The sequence below is a fragment of the Musca vetustissima genome, unplaced genomic scaffold, assembly GCF_032173495.1.
Source record: "Musca vetustissima isolate MV318-11 ecotype Yass unplaced genomic scaffold, APGP_CSIRO_Mvet_v1 utg58666, whole genome shotgun sequence".
In the NCBI taxonomy this organism is placed as follows: domain Eukaryota; kingdom Metazoa; phylum Arthropoda; class Insecta; order Diptera; family Muscidae; genus Musca; species Musca vetustissima.
Genome location: NW_026879709.1, coordinates 237,428 through 251,519, shown reverse-complemented (window position 1 = coordinate 251,519; position 14,092 = coordinate 237,428). Strand labels below are relative to the sequence as shown.

The 14,092-nt window shown below is 32.1% G+C and overlaps 1 protein-coding gene across 1 annotated transcript; it reads right to left on the bottom strand.

Annotated features, from left to right (window-relative positions):
• Positions 1-6,040: 6,040 nt before the first annotated feature.
• On the bottom strand, positions 6,041-7,202 carry LOC133324809 (uncharacterized). Its single transcript, XM_061533646.1, has 2 exons — positions 6,520-7,202; positions 6,041-6,414 (listed from the first exon to the last, which is right to left on the bottom strand). The coding sequence occupies exons 1-2, from the start codon at positions 7,144-7,146 to the stop codon at positions 6,055-6,057; spliced, it is 987 nt and encodes a 328-aa protein (XP_061389630.1). The 5' UTR covers positions 7,147-7,202; the 3' UTR covers positions 6,041-6,054.
• Positions 7,203-14,092: the final 6,890 nt, after the last annotated feature.

Sequence of the window (14,092 nt, the reverse complement as noted above, 5' to 3'; positions counted from 1 at the left end):
AGGTTTTGTAATACTTAAACACCTTTTTTCGGTACTGTGTTATGATTGATCATTAGATTGAAATTTTATTTAATCTTGATTTTCTATACCCACGGAGCTTCTAAACTTTCCTGTGTACATTAAAAAAAAATATCAATCCGTAATTCCTATAAAATATATTCATATTTTTTTATATTTATATAAAAACCTAATGCTCTCGGGTTAATCAAATTGTAATGCAAATCCATTGTTGTATCAATACATGTAATTTTGTTGCAATCAATTTGAAATATAATTCTGCGAATAGAGATTGATATTAATTAACAAAATTTAATTGATTTATATAAATATGAATATATATTCCGTTTTTGTGTTTTAATTAAACCACACACAATAAAAGTTTCAAATAACAATTTCACACAAAGTCAAGGCTGTGTGATGTGTTTTGTGGTGCTGTATCATCATCACATATATAACAATCTCTGTCAGTGTCTGATTTTTTTGTATAACAACAATAATAATAAAATTTTCCAAGAATAACACAAAATACAAATGTATTTATTTCTATACACTTTCTCTGTGTATGTAGCGAAAAAAGATACACCCAACAAAGATATATGTAAAAAATAATTCTAACAAATGAAATATAAAACCACATGAAATGGAATGTATTTCACTTTTCACACTGTGTGTGAAGAAAAAAAGAAAATATATCTGAAATAGAGATATATACAAAATAATTGTTTGATATAGTAGTCGTAGTAGTACAACACATAGACGTTAATATTTTCTATGGCATGGCTTAAGGCTTTGAAAGTGAAAACTCAAAGAATGACAGCCGCACACACACACAAAGACTGAAAGATGAAAGAAAGCGAAACATCAAGTTACATATACAAACATACACACACCCACATGTACAGGGAAGGTAACATACACACACATTATTAAATTTTAATGATTTATGAAATGAAGTCCTTTTGCTGATTTTCGTAATAAATTGAATCAAAAAGTGTTTTGTATATATATGGAAGGGACTTCAAAATATTTATGCCTGAGGGTTGTTTAGCTAGCTTGTCAACCAATTAAATTTTGAAGATATACTTGATTTTAAAAGCCTTTCTATCAAATATGTATTAGACAACAAAACAGAAAACAAAATAACCTCAATACTAATATTATTATTCTAAACATTTTTAATTCATTATTAGAACTGATAAAAAGAAAAAGTATCCATTTGTTTCAAAGTTCTGATATGATGTTTAGTATTTTGATTTTTTTCATACACGTATTAAAACAAATAGTTCTTGTTGGGTGCAGGTATTGTTTCAGTAAACAACAATAGAATGGGAACACCAGAATACGAGATTGTAAAACTGGAACACATCTTACAAATGGAGTTATTCTCTTTCATTGCATACGAACAATGATGAATGGAATTGTTCTGTTCTTTGAAATTTCATATTCACTAAATATGTATAGGGAGAATACATATGAGAACTTTCTTTTATGCTATGTATATGTATATTTATAAAAATTTCTTGGAAATTAAACCTCATTTTGAAATACAAATACATTGTTGTATGTTCTTCTTTGAAATGTTGTACAAACTAGTATTCGATATTTTGCAATTCAAATCAGTATAATATTAAAACTACATCTGAAGCTATTGGAAACAATCGTTATAACCTACCTTACGCCCACAAATAAATTAATTTTATAACCTCCACCATAAGATGAAGTGTATTTTAAATTTGTTGTAATACTCCCTGAAATATTCGAACATAATAAAAATATATTTCGGTATCGTCTATTTTCATTTTTAATGTTTTAGGCGTATTTTCACCAAAGTGACAATAATTTGTCATTCGAGGTTCTTGAAGAAGGAAACATCTCGGCAGAAAATATTTATATAGCCACTATATAATAGTACCCCCCACCCCCATTTTTCATATCTGAACCTTTCAGTCGCATCTTCCGAATGAAGTAGATTTGAATTCTTAAATTTGAATTCTCTGTTTTTTAAACAGAGTTTTTTTTAGCATAAAATTTGCTTCAACCTAACGACGTTTTTTTTTCAAAAGTGAAGTGGTATGTTTTGAACTGCTGAAAAATATGTAAAAAACATAGATCCTATGATAAAACCTAGAGGATGAGGATTATGATTTTTTTTTAATGTTTAATTTTTCAAGGAATATGCAAAACTGAAGTGAATAAAAATAATTATGTATGAATAAAAGTGTAACGAAAAAACATATAACAATAAATAAAGTTTATCAAAAACTGCGGAATCGTATTCAAAAATCAATTCTAAGTAAAAAAAAAAACAAAAAATTAAAAAAATGTATTTAAATAAATGTTTAAATTTTGTGGTGATTATTAAAACTTAGTGAATAGTGAATGAATAAAAATTAATAATTGTTGATATAAATTTGATGAAATGCGTAAAAAAACATCGAAAAAATACATAGTATGAAGAGTTAAAAAAATTATATAAAATATTTAGTATGTAGTGACATGAAGTTTTAATGAATAGACCTTAAAAATAAGATGTGGTGAATATGAAAATAGTAATAAAACAATTTCATGTGACAAAATATTTTCGCTGAATGAAATTGAATGAAAAAACACATAGTGGTGAGTCTATAATTTAATGAATATATGTAACAATATATCGAAATAAAATATAAGGAAAATGGAATGGAAAAATAGATGTGGTAAAATTTAAAACGTGGTGATTTTTTTCAAATAGAGTTTGATAGTATTTTTGAAATGTAATATACATTATTAATGTGTTACAGCAGTGCATCTGCCTTTGAAGCCAATCAAAGCGGAAAACGTATACTCATTTATATACTTCAATTTTTTACACTAAATTTGAAACCCCAAAAAATCTCCCAGCCTCCTCAGATGTATATGTAGTTATCAAAATTTGTTATACTCATCAAAGCATAAGCATTATTTTTCTTATTTATTGTTTTTCTATTAATAGAGCTCATGGTGTCAGTGGTGAAAAAAATCTTATTGACATTTTGAGGAGTACATTATGAATGCAGAAGGGAAATTTGTCATATACCAAGTTTTAAGGTTATGTCGTGATTAATTTTTACTGGTAACCGTATTATATCTTTGGTTGGAGCTAATACAGTGTTTTCAGAAGTCTTCAGCCAAATCGAATGTAGATTTCATGTTTTTATATTGTATTATATTGAAGACTTGCAACACTGCATCTAAATATTCGAAGACTTAAAGGACAAAAAGATAAATTGAAATAATTGTGCTGTTATCGTTTTTTCGACAGCGGACAAGTTTTCCGACAACTGGAACATCCGAATCCAAAAATTTCGACGACATTCGAAAATTTACATCTCTGACTATGGTATGAAGTAGGATTATTACCTTCAACAAAAAATTAAAAAAATGAAATAGTCTATTTTGTATCACACTGTGCGACAAAATCGAGGTAGACCATTGGAGTTGAAAACTACTATTGGGGATGAACGACCTCGGCGAGTATGTGAAACCCCCAGAAGGACAATTTTGCCATATGCCAAAGTTCAGAAAATGGCGTAATCATTTTTTTTCTATTTTTTTGCTGGTGACCCTATTATGCTTGAAGAGGTAGTTTCGTGTCTTTATTTGTAGCTTTCGAGTGTATATTTTGAGATTAAATTTCTGCAGTAAAATCGAATGGGGAAATTTTTGGTAGAACATTTCGCCCTTCTAACTCAACTCCTTGTGTGTCCTTTTTAACTTTAATATATTGAAACGTTCAATTATCACAAAATGGGATTTTTTATCCTCGCAATATTCTACCAAAAATGTTGTCCATAAGATTTTAGGTGGGGTCTTCAAAAACTCGAAATCGATATTTTAACGTTTTAATATATTCTCAATATTACCCGTTTCTTGCCATTAAAGCCCTATATGTATGTATTTAAAAAAATTTATTATTACATGGAACTGTTGGATTCGTTGGAATAAGTTTCTAAGAATGGGAAATACGTCAAAAAAAAATACATATTGAAGAATCGCTCCTGTCGTAGCTTGATTTCATAAGGGCTAGTGTTGGTTGTAATCTATAATAATAAAAGAGTAAAATGATTGACTGACTGATTGGCTGACTTAACGATTCATCAACGCCCAGACGAAACGGTTGAAGTTAGAATCTTAAAATGTTGGGTGAGGGTCACTCTTGGTCCAAATGTGACACATACGGATGGGTTTTTGGAAATTCGTACTAGAACGGCACAAAAAGTACTAAATGTGGTACCATTTGTATTTGGCGAACCGGTGCAGGGTCATTTGGATGTTAGGGTGTAGGATTGGGGTACGTAGGAAGTTTTGGAAATTTCTACTAACATGTTCTAAATAAACTGGTTGAGCTAGAACACTGAAATTTGGAAATCAGATTGTAACTGCATTGTAGAATTATGTGTGTAGTTTTATAAATTCGTACTTATTTTGGTACAATATGAATTTTAGGTGAGACGATAGAGCTAGAATCCTATATTTGGAGTTAGTATCCCTTTTGGGGTGGTGGATTGAGGTATGTAGGGAATTTTGAATGTGTGTGCTAAATGGCACTAAATTTGGTACAATTTGGATTTAGAGTGAACCGATAGAGCTGGAATCCTGAAATTGGATAATAAGATTATTATAAAGCCTTGTAATAAATTTGATACAATTTTGAGTTAGATGAATCCGTAGAGCTGGAATCCAGATATTTGGAATTGAGATAGGATAGATAGATAGTAGGTGGGAGGTGTGGGCGTCCTTAATCATACATTAAGGTTTTCTTATAAGACCCCTGTCATTATTGTAGACATGATTGGTGAGAATTTGTGGCATATGCGTTTTCTAGGTGTAATCATGACTAAAAATGAATGAATTCCGAAAATAATTCAGGTTTTTCACAATACTTCTACCAAATAGAGTAGAGTATGGTTTTAGTCGTCCTACAGCAAATGAGTAGTAAAATATAGATATAAATGTCCAGAAATCGATTTTGATTGTAATGCAGTATGGTGAGTTATTCGTAGTAATGATAAATTTCGTTATTAATAAATTTGCTAATAATTGTTTTTTCTATATATTGCTGAATATTATTTCATATTTAAATTAGCTGTATTGAGTAATAAAACACCCAATTATTTCCATATAACAGCGAATATTTTTGCCGAGATACACTTACAAAAAGTGCATATGGTAATCGTTTAAATATAAAACTTATTTTATAGCATATTTTTGTAAGCCATAACAAATTATTTTTTTATACTAAACTACTTGAAACGATTGATAATAAAGTGAGTGATTTTTGGTTTTTCGGAAATGAAAAATGGCAAAACAGTGACAGTAACATGAAGTGGTACGTAAAATTTGATGGCTAAAAGGCATGTTTATGGGCGTGATAATAACATCTTTTGTAACGACTCGAGAGAGAGACATTAAAATCTAAAGTGATGAGGTCGAGTGAAAATGATTTGCCATGGCAGCAACATTTCAATAAAACATGACAATTAACAGGTGGTGGTAATGGTTGGTGGGTGAATAGGTGGGTGGTTTGAGGTGATTATTTCATTTTTATAACACCATTTCTTAGGAATCCTGGAAAAATGTTTGTTGGTGTTTTTCTTTTACTTACGAATATATTATCGTTATGCGTGATATGCTTGATTATGCGTGCGATTTGACACAGTAAAAAACTTTTTATTTTTTGAAATGAATGAAATTGAAAGGTGGTGGTGTGGTGGAGATTTTTAGTGCACTTGTGAGTTGAATTGATCGGCATTAAATTAATGCTGTTGTTTGAAAGGATAAAAACATTTTTTGTGTGCTTTTTCTTGAAATTTATTTTCGAGGGTTGATTTCAATTTTTGTTTTATTTTTGGTTAGAAATTTTAGTCACTATTTTTCATTGATTTTCTCAATACCTTTGTATTCAGCAAATTGTATAAAACCAATTTTTTGTTTTTTGATTTTGTGTGTTCTTAAATTTTTTCGAGTTTTTCTAAAAAAGTTTTGTTTTAGAATTTTTGCTTTTTTGAGATGATTTTTTGTTTTTGGTTAGTTTTTCTAAAATTTCTCCGATATGCTATAGATGCGTTTAACGCTCACACATTGACGTCGCAGGCGTTCACATTCAATTTCCCGGAAATCAGCATGCGACGAACTGCACGAGCCCACGGTGAATGTGCGATCTTCGTTGATGTCGTCGTGATCTGAGGTATAGGGACACGACTGCAGAGATGCCTCGCCCTGTGTCGAAGATGAATCGGATGCACCCTCTTCGTCGTCGTCGTCCTCTTCGTCTTCCTCAGAAGATGAGATTTGATGGGTGGAATTGAGAGAGAGTTGAGAACTGTGATGATGTGAGGGTGGTGAATTCGTTTGTTCCAAGTCGTTGTTGGTTTGTAGTAAAGCTCTTTTTAGGTCCTGGGCAAGTATACAACCGATAGCTGGTGGTTGTTGGGTTATTATGGGTGTGGGACAATCAAATGTACTAAGTTGTGGTGGTGCTTGTTGTTGTTGCTGGTGATGCTGCTGTTGTTGTTGCTGCTGCAGTAAAGGTTGGGTGGTAATGACCCCAGCAGGATTACCCAAAATACTAGCAGATTCGGGAAAGATACGATTATCCGAACCTGATGAGAATTTCGACAGTAGAGATTTAGAGGAGTTTTTATTCTTCAATTGTTGTTGTTGCAAGTAATAATAGTCTCGGGGCAATGACGAGGTGGCATGCAATTCTTGGGTTTCGTAAACACTTAGATTGGCCGGACGAAAACCAACGCTGTCGTCTCCGCCACCACCACTTAAACCAATACCACCAGAATGCAAAGCCGGTGTACTAACCGAATGTTGATTTTCGTTATCACGCTGCACCACTTGAGCTTTCAGATCACTGATAACACTGGCCGTTGATGCTGTCGGTGTTGTCAAGGTGGATAGATTAAAACCTGCCGCAGCCAATTGGGCACTCAGCAGTGGCGTTAAATTCGCCAAAAATTGTTCTTCTTGTTGTTTCTGACGTTGTTCGTCAAGCTGACGACGATAGGCATCAATTTGATCGCTTGTATTGGGTGTGGCACTATGAATGCATCCTTGAAAGAAATCCAATGCTTCATATAGAATAAAACACAGACCCAGGACAAGAAATGTCTCCATCATAACGAGCTGAGAGCCATTGGGCGCAGACACACAAACACACGGGAGCTCTAAGAAATTTTTTGGTGGAAATTATTTAGAAATATTTGTTGTGGGGTTTTGAATTTGTTGTTGTATTTTGATGTTAGTAGTTGTTGTTGTATTTTTAAGTATTGTTTTTTTATTTAAAAAAATCTAAATAACACTTTTGTTGCAGAACATTAGGAAAAAAGCTGCATGTGTATCATACAAAGTTTTAAAAAAAAGTTCGAATTCTTTTGACGTAACTTGTTATTGTCTTTTTGTTATTATTTTAAAAAATTGGTGCTTGAGAAAAAGCCTAAGAAATTTGAATAAAAAAATGTTTACTGGTTTTTTATAGAAAAGAAAAAACGTAGTAAGTTTTCAAAGCAAAATTGTGTGAAAATTTGCCAAAACAATAATAGGTGTATTGAAAAAAGAGCTAAGAGTGATATTGTTAACTAAGTCATGCATTGGAAATTGTTTATTAGAAGCAAAGCTGCTTGTGGGTGCTTTGTAATGTTATCAAAATTTCAAAAATAGAAATAAAATGAAAAATATAAAAAATATATAAAATGTCTTTCTAAAAGTATGCAGTATTTATTTACATTATAGTATTTAATTGTTAGCCTACATGTAGGCAATGAAAATGTTGAAAATGTACAAATTAAACTGTTTTATTAGATAAAAACAATTATCAAATAGAAGTATTTGCAAATAACTTCCCAAAAGTATGCATTATTTATTTATATTATTTTTCAATTACTAGCCTAATGGTAGGCAATGAAATATGTGTTTGGTACATAAATAATTAAGCTTTACACAATATAATAATTTTATATAGAAGATAAATTTATCTTCTTTAGGGCCATCGTTGCTATAAGATTCTTTCACTTATAAATTATTTTTAGTGATTTTCAAGAATATTGCTAAGGAAAACCGAACAAGGAATTTCATAAAATTTAAGTAACGTATTTCAATTTCTTCAGAAACCAATTCTAAATGAAATCCACTAAAAATCAAGGTGTGGTGAGTTTTATGATCTTAGTGGTGAATTCCAAATACACGATATTTAGCCGTAAAAAACATTTAGATAATGTTCGTAAATGCATTTCAGTACAAATCTATGTGTGGTGAGTTACTTTGTCTTGGTGGTGAATTTGAAATACACACAATTGAAAAACAAACATTTCGACAGTGTTCGAAAATGAATTTTGAATAAAGCATTTCAACTAATTGTTGTTGTTAACGTGTCTCAATTTCTTTAGAAAACAATTCTAAATGAAATCCACCAAAAATCAAGGTGTGGTGAGTTTCATGATCTTAGTGGTGAATTTCAAATACACGATATTTTGCCGTAAAAACATTTAGATAATGTTCGTAAATGAATTTCAGTACAAATCTAGGTGTGGTGAGTTGCTTTCTTTTAGTGGTGAATTTGAAATACACAAAATTAAAAAAACCAGATTATTTTTACTAAACCAATATTATTTTATTGAATATCAATAAGCAATTTTATATTTAGGTGTGGTGGGTATCTTCATCTTAATGGTGACTTTCAAATACACTATAGTTTGCATAAAACAACATTTAGACAGTGTTCGAAAATGAATTATGAATAAAGCATTTCAACTAATTGAAATCTAAAACTCAAGTTTAATTTTCTCTCACACATTCATTCTTTCTATTATCATTATTTCCCCAAAATAAAATTTAATTTCTGAACAAAATTATAGCATACATTTAGGCATTAAATGGATGAAATTAAATCAAATTGAATTGTTGTTGTTTTCGTTTAGTTTAATTTTTCGTTTATTTTCATTATTATTTCAAACAAGATTTTTCACTTCTTTTCTTCTTGCCCAAATAAAATTGGAATTGTGCCAAAAGCACAGAACACCTCATACATACCCAACATTTCCCCCCTCTAAGATAAATGTATAGATAAAAATGAACTACCCTCATTTTTATCTATACAAATTAAATTTGATGAAAATTATCTAAAACACCTAGAAAATTGCTAAAGCTTCAGTTTAAATGATTTTTCTTTTACAAATTTCCATTGCCTCCCCCACCCCTCAGTTAGTAATAAGGAAATAAGAGCAAGACAGGAGGAAGCAGCTAAATTGTTGGCTAAGTGCTTTGGGAGGCGAGGGGAGAAATATGCAAGACGGGCAAAAATATATTTTGATATCTCGATGGAAATTTGGGAAACGGAAATGAGGCTATATGAGAACCCTCACACTCACACACTCTCATTTATAAACATTTAGAGTAAAGCAGGGAAAATATAATTGAATACCTAAGCAAATGCTTGTTGGCCTTCTTTAGGCAGTTTTCTTCCGGTTTTTAAATAGCTCAACTGTTAAATGTTCTGGTAAATAGTCACTAGGGTAAGAGATTTACATTTTACTAAGCCTATTAATTTCTATGAAATATTCAAATTTCCCAGCATACCATCCAGAGTGGATTCAATGATTTGCAAAGGGGACGGACCACCAAACCCAAAAGAAAGCAAGGCAAAGTATATCCTGAAAATTTTAATTTCATGTTTTGAAGAGTCAGTCATTTAAGACGAGAGATAAAGGTGGAGCAGCAGCACCTGCTGCTTTTCAGTTTGAACTGTGTGTAAATTGTAATGGCAAATTTGATTTTGGTTTTTGTGGTAATTTAAGAAGACACACACACAGAAGGATAGACAGACATTGGAGATGTCTGCAAGACCTGTCTTACAATTTAGTTTCTTAACGAAAGAAAACTTTGTCTATATAGCTCAGACATTTTACAAAAAAAAGTGTCTCTGAACTCTGCTCCTAATGTGGTTAAGGTAACAAATTGCCATCTTCGCCACACAGAAAAACACATGCACACACACGTGTGATTGCAAACTTTATCCTGGTGGATTTTTGTGGCAAAAATTTATTCGAATTTAATTTGCTTTGCCATTTAAAAGTTTTGTCAACGTGTCAAACCACCCAATAATTTGTGAATGGTGGTGTTCATTTTTCTTACAAAATTCTCAAGATGTGGATGTGGGAAGTTGATAAGATTAAAATTATGAGAGTATTTAATAGAGATTTTTTAAATTTTATGTCTAATTAGTAGGTTATACGAAGTCTTGTCGACGAAGGAAGAAAGGACTTAATTTGTGAGGTTTACCTTTAGTTTGAAATTATGATGAACTAAAAATTAGTGGGTAAACTTTTGTTGGCATCTAGGAATTTATTTGAGGGGAGGGATGGTGTGTGGTGTATACTTTTAGGATACCAACTCATTTGAATTTAATTATATGGCCAGTAAGAAATTTAGTGTTTCATAATTTTTATTTCCTTTGCAAAAGCATACGAATTAAATAAAATATACTTAAAATACTCAATGTATGGTGCATACTTTCAGGAGACATAATATTGGTGCCGACTTAATATACATGGGTGGTGCATACTTTTAGGCGAGAGGTTTGAATTATAATGTAAAATGAAACATCGAGCTTTTTTCCTGGTTTAACCTCCTCTATCAGGATTTATTTGAAATTTTTGCAACTAATATCTATTGGCTTTAGTTTGACATTGCGATAAACCAAAATTTACATTTCGAGATGAGCTACATGATCTATGATGCAATAAAAGGGAAATCAAGAACCGTTTGGTGTCAGTTTTATTGGGAAATGTGGCTTTGCAAAGGTCGTTACGGTGATAATTATTTTTTAAGGGAACCCCACCCCCCATTCTCGATCTTATTTTTTCAAGATTCAAGATTTTCAATTTTCAAATTTTCAATGGGCTGGTAAATCAATACCAATGCTTGTTAAGGTTTGTAACTTTGCACATATATATTTGAATATTTGAAAGAGAAGAAAAATAATTTACAAAAAAAATGTAATTGTTTTGTTGTTGTTTTTTGTAATTAAACAGAAGTCCTTATTTTTGATGGCGGGCATGATAACTCCTCACTGGAACATCGGAATCCGAAAATTCCAGCGGTTTTAGAAAGAGTACATGTCTGGCTCTCGTATTGACTTCGCTCTAAAATTAACAAAATGGCGGACCTTTAAAAAAATATTTTTCGAAAATCGCCGATTTTTTACCAAAAACCAAGTTAAAGAATAACGAAGATATTCACCGAATGGCTTTATCCTAGTTCATACGATAGCTATGCACTCACAGAGAAACGTGTAAACATTTGGAATCGATTGGGTTATTAGTTTTTGAGTTATCGTGCCCGCCATTCGCAAAAGAGAAAAACGCATTTAAAGTTTCAGAAGCCCTTTAGCCGTCATTTGATGCTGACACAATAAATCTGCTATATCTTCAAGAGTTCTTGAGATTTTCACATGAAATTTTGTAGGGACATTCTTGAATTAGTGTAGATTCGAATTAAATCAAAAAAAATTTTGACCCCGAGAATGGGGGGGGGTCCCCTTAAATTGAAATTATTCCGAAATATAATCAAACGTATTCATCACACCAGAACATCCCTGAGACTCAGAGTAGATTTTTCTCGTAGTGAAGGATTTATTTTTTCACACACCTATATTTGTGCAATATTCGAAAGTAAGCATATGATTTTGTATCTTAACGTATAGGATATTTGAGTTGCAATATGAATCTGGATTCAGAATTCACAAGGTGGAATGTATACTTTTAGGCGCTAACTTCTACGACAGTTGAAATAAAATTAGGTATGAGGTTTTTTATTTAGAAAAAAAACGAGCCTATAGAGTTGTTTTATAATACGAATATATATTTTACCGTTATAATAATTTTCATAGTCATTCTACATTAACTTCTAAAGATCGAAGTGAATCTACAGTCCTTCTAAATATAGAATGCCATCTGCAGCTCTAACTACAACCCCAACCACATTTATAGTTTTTTTGATGCATTTGTAGAAAATTTGACACTGGAGCTTCATGTCAAGTCCATTCTCAGTTTATACTACCTTTTCTTAAAGGGTCAAAATAAAAACTTGGAAAGAACTTCTTACATTGCATTTATAGGTTGTCTATAAGCAAATTGGCTTCTCCCGCTCATATAGAGTTTAAAGAGATTCTACAGGTCGTCTTTATTGCTTAGTATACAATGCATATTTAATTTTTCTTATAAACAGGTCGATAGTCTTGTGTGTATGGATTCTATGGAATTAGGTGCATACAGGGTTGCCCATATTCGACGGGTTATGGACCCGCCATAACTTTTGACAGAGATGTCACATCGCTTAATGACATACCGCGTTTGAAGCGTCAGCCCAAGCAGATTTTTACCATGAACCAATACACGCTACGCGAGCGCTCTGAAATAGTTGAAATGTACATTCAACAGAAGAAGTCAATTGTGAAAACTCAACGTGCTTTTAAAACATTAAAAAATGTGAGAAGTGCGCCTTCTTAGAACACCATTAAGCGTTTATACGAAAAATTTTCGACTGGTAAGGCTCTTTCTAATCCCAAGAGGCCACATAAAAGTCGACCAAGGCGATCGGCCGAGAATATCGCTGCCGTACGAGCCAGTGTTGAGATGTCCCCAAGAACATCCCAAAAACGCCGTTCTCAGCAGTTGGGCATGGCTCGGTCCACTTTACAATGGATTATTCGCATTGATTTGCATTTGTTACCGTACAAAATTCAATTGACGCAAAGAATGTTGCCTGCGGACAAGCCTCGTCGATTGGAATGGGCCCAAAGAGTCATCGAAATGGCCGAAGATGACGAGCAATTTTGGAACAAAATTATCATGTCCGATGAAGCCGATTTCACATTGAATGGGACCATAAATAAGCAAAATTGCCGTTTTTACGCTACTGAAAATCCTCAGGAGATTCAAGAAGTGCCTCTTCATGACGAAAAAGTCTCAGTTTCGTGCGGCGTTAGTGCGAAAACGGTCATTGGGCCGTTTTTCTTCCAAAATGAAAATGGTCATGCTGTTACCATCAATCAGGAGCGTTATCGCGACATGATGACCAATTTTGTGATGGCAATTATTCGTCGAAAGCGTATGAGGCAGTTCTGGTTTCAACAAGACGGCGCTCCATCGCACACAAGTCGCATAACAATCGATTTTCTGAAGAATTTGTTTCCGGGCCGTTTGATGTCGAAAAGTGGTGATTTGGACTGGCCACCGCGTTCGCCCGATTTGACACCGCCTGACTTCTTCTTGTGGGGATATTTGAAGTCAAAGGTTTACGTTAACAAGCCAAGGACCGTAGAAGAGCTCAAGGACAACATTCGTGAAGAAATAGCCACAATCCGGCCGAAATGTTGGCAAAAACGATGCAAAATTTTTATTTTTTTTTTCTTTCATTAAAAAAACATGGGTCCGTCGAATATAGGCAACCCTGTACTTTTATTTTAAATTAAATCAGATGTTAATAAAAAAACATGGGTCCGTCGAATATAGGCAACCCTGTACTTTTATTTTAAATTAAATCAGATGTTAATAACATAGATGTAGTTTTAAATGTTTAAACATATTGAATATATTTATTTACAAAATATTCATAATTTGAAGACTAAAAATTATTTCATTTAATATATACATGTACACCTTAAAGTGTGGTGCATATTTTTAGGGGAATTTATCGGATTTTAGAATTTGTACACAATTATAAAATATTTATCCTCCAGAATAAATGGTTATTTATTATATTATATATTATATTAAATGGTTATTTATTTCTATTATTTACTTATGTACAAATTAATAAATGTTGGTGCATACTTTTAGGACACAAGCATATTTACATTTCACAAATTTAATTTCTTTTACAATTTCATCCCCAAAGTTAGGCTAGAATAGAATTTCGGTAAATTTTAATTTACAATAAATTATTGTTTATTTTACAACTGGCCACAGTAAAAAGTTTGTTTCACAACTCAACGGTACAAAAAACAGAAACTAATGAAAATATTCGGGGAAAAAGTGCGAAAAAGAAAAAGTTCACCAAACTTTTCAGG

Excerpts from the sequence above, each read along its gene's own strand:
- LOC133324809 (XM_061533646.1), bottom strand. The coding sequence starts at position 7,146 with ATGATGGAGACATTTCTTGTCCTGGGTCTGTGTTTTATTCTATATGAA. Across the intron at positions 6,415-6,519 it reads AGCAGCAACAACAACAGCAG|GACCTAAAAAGAGCTTTACT; the intron begins CATCACCAGCAA and ends ATACTTGCCCAG.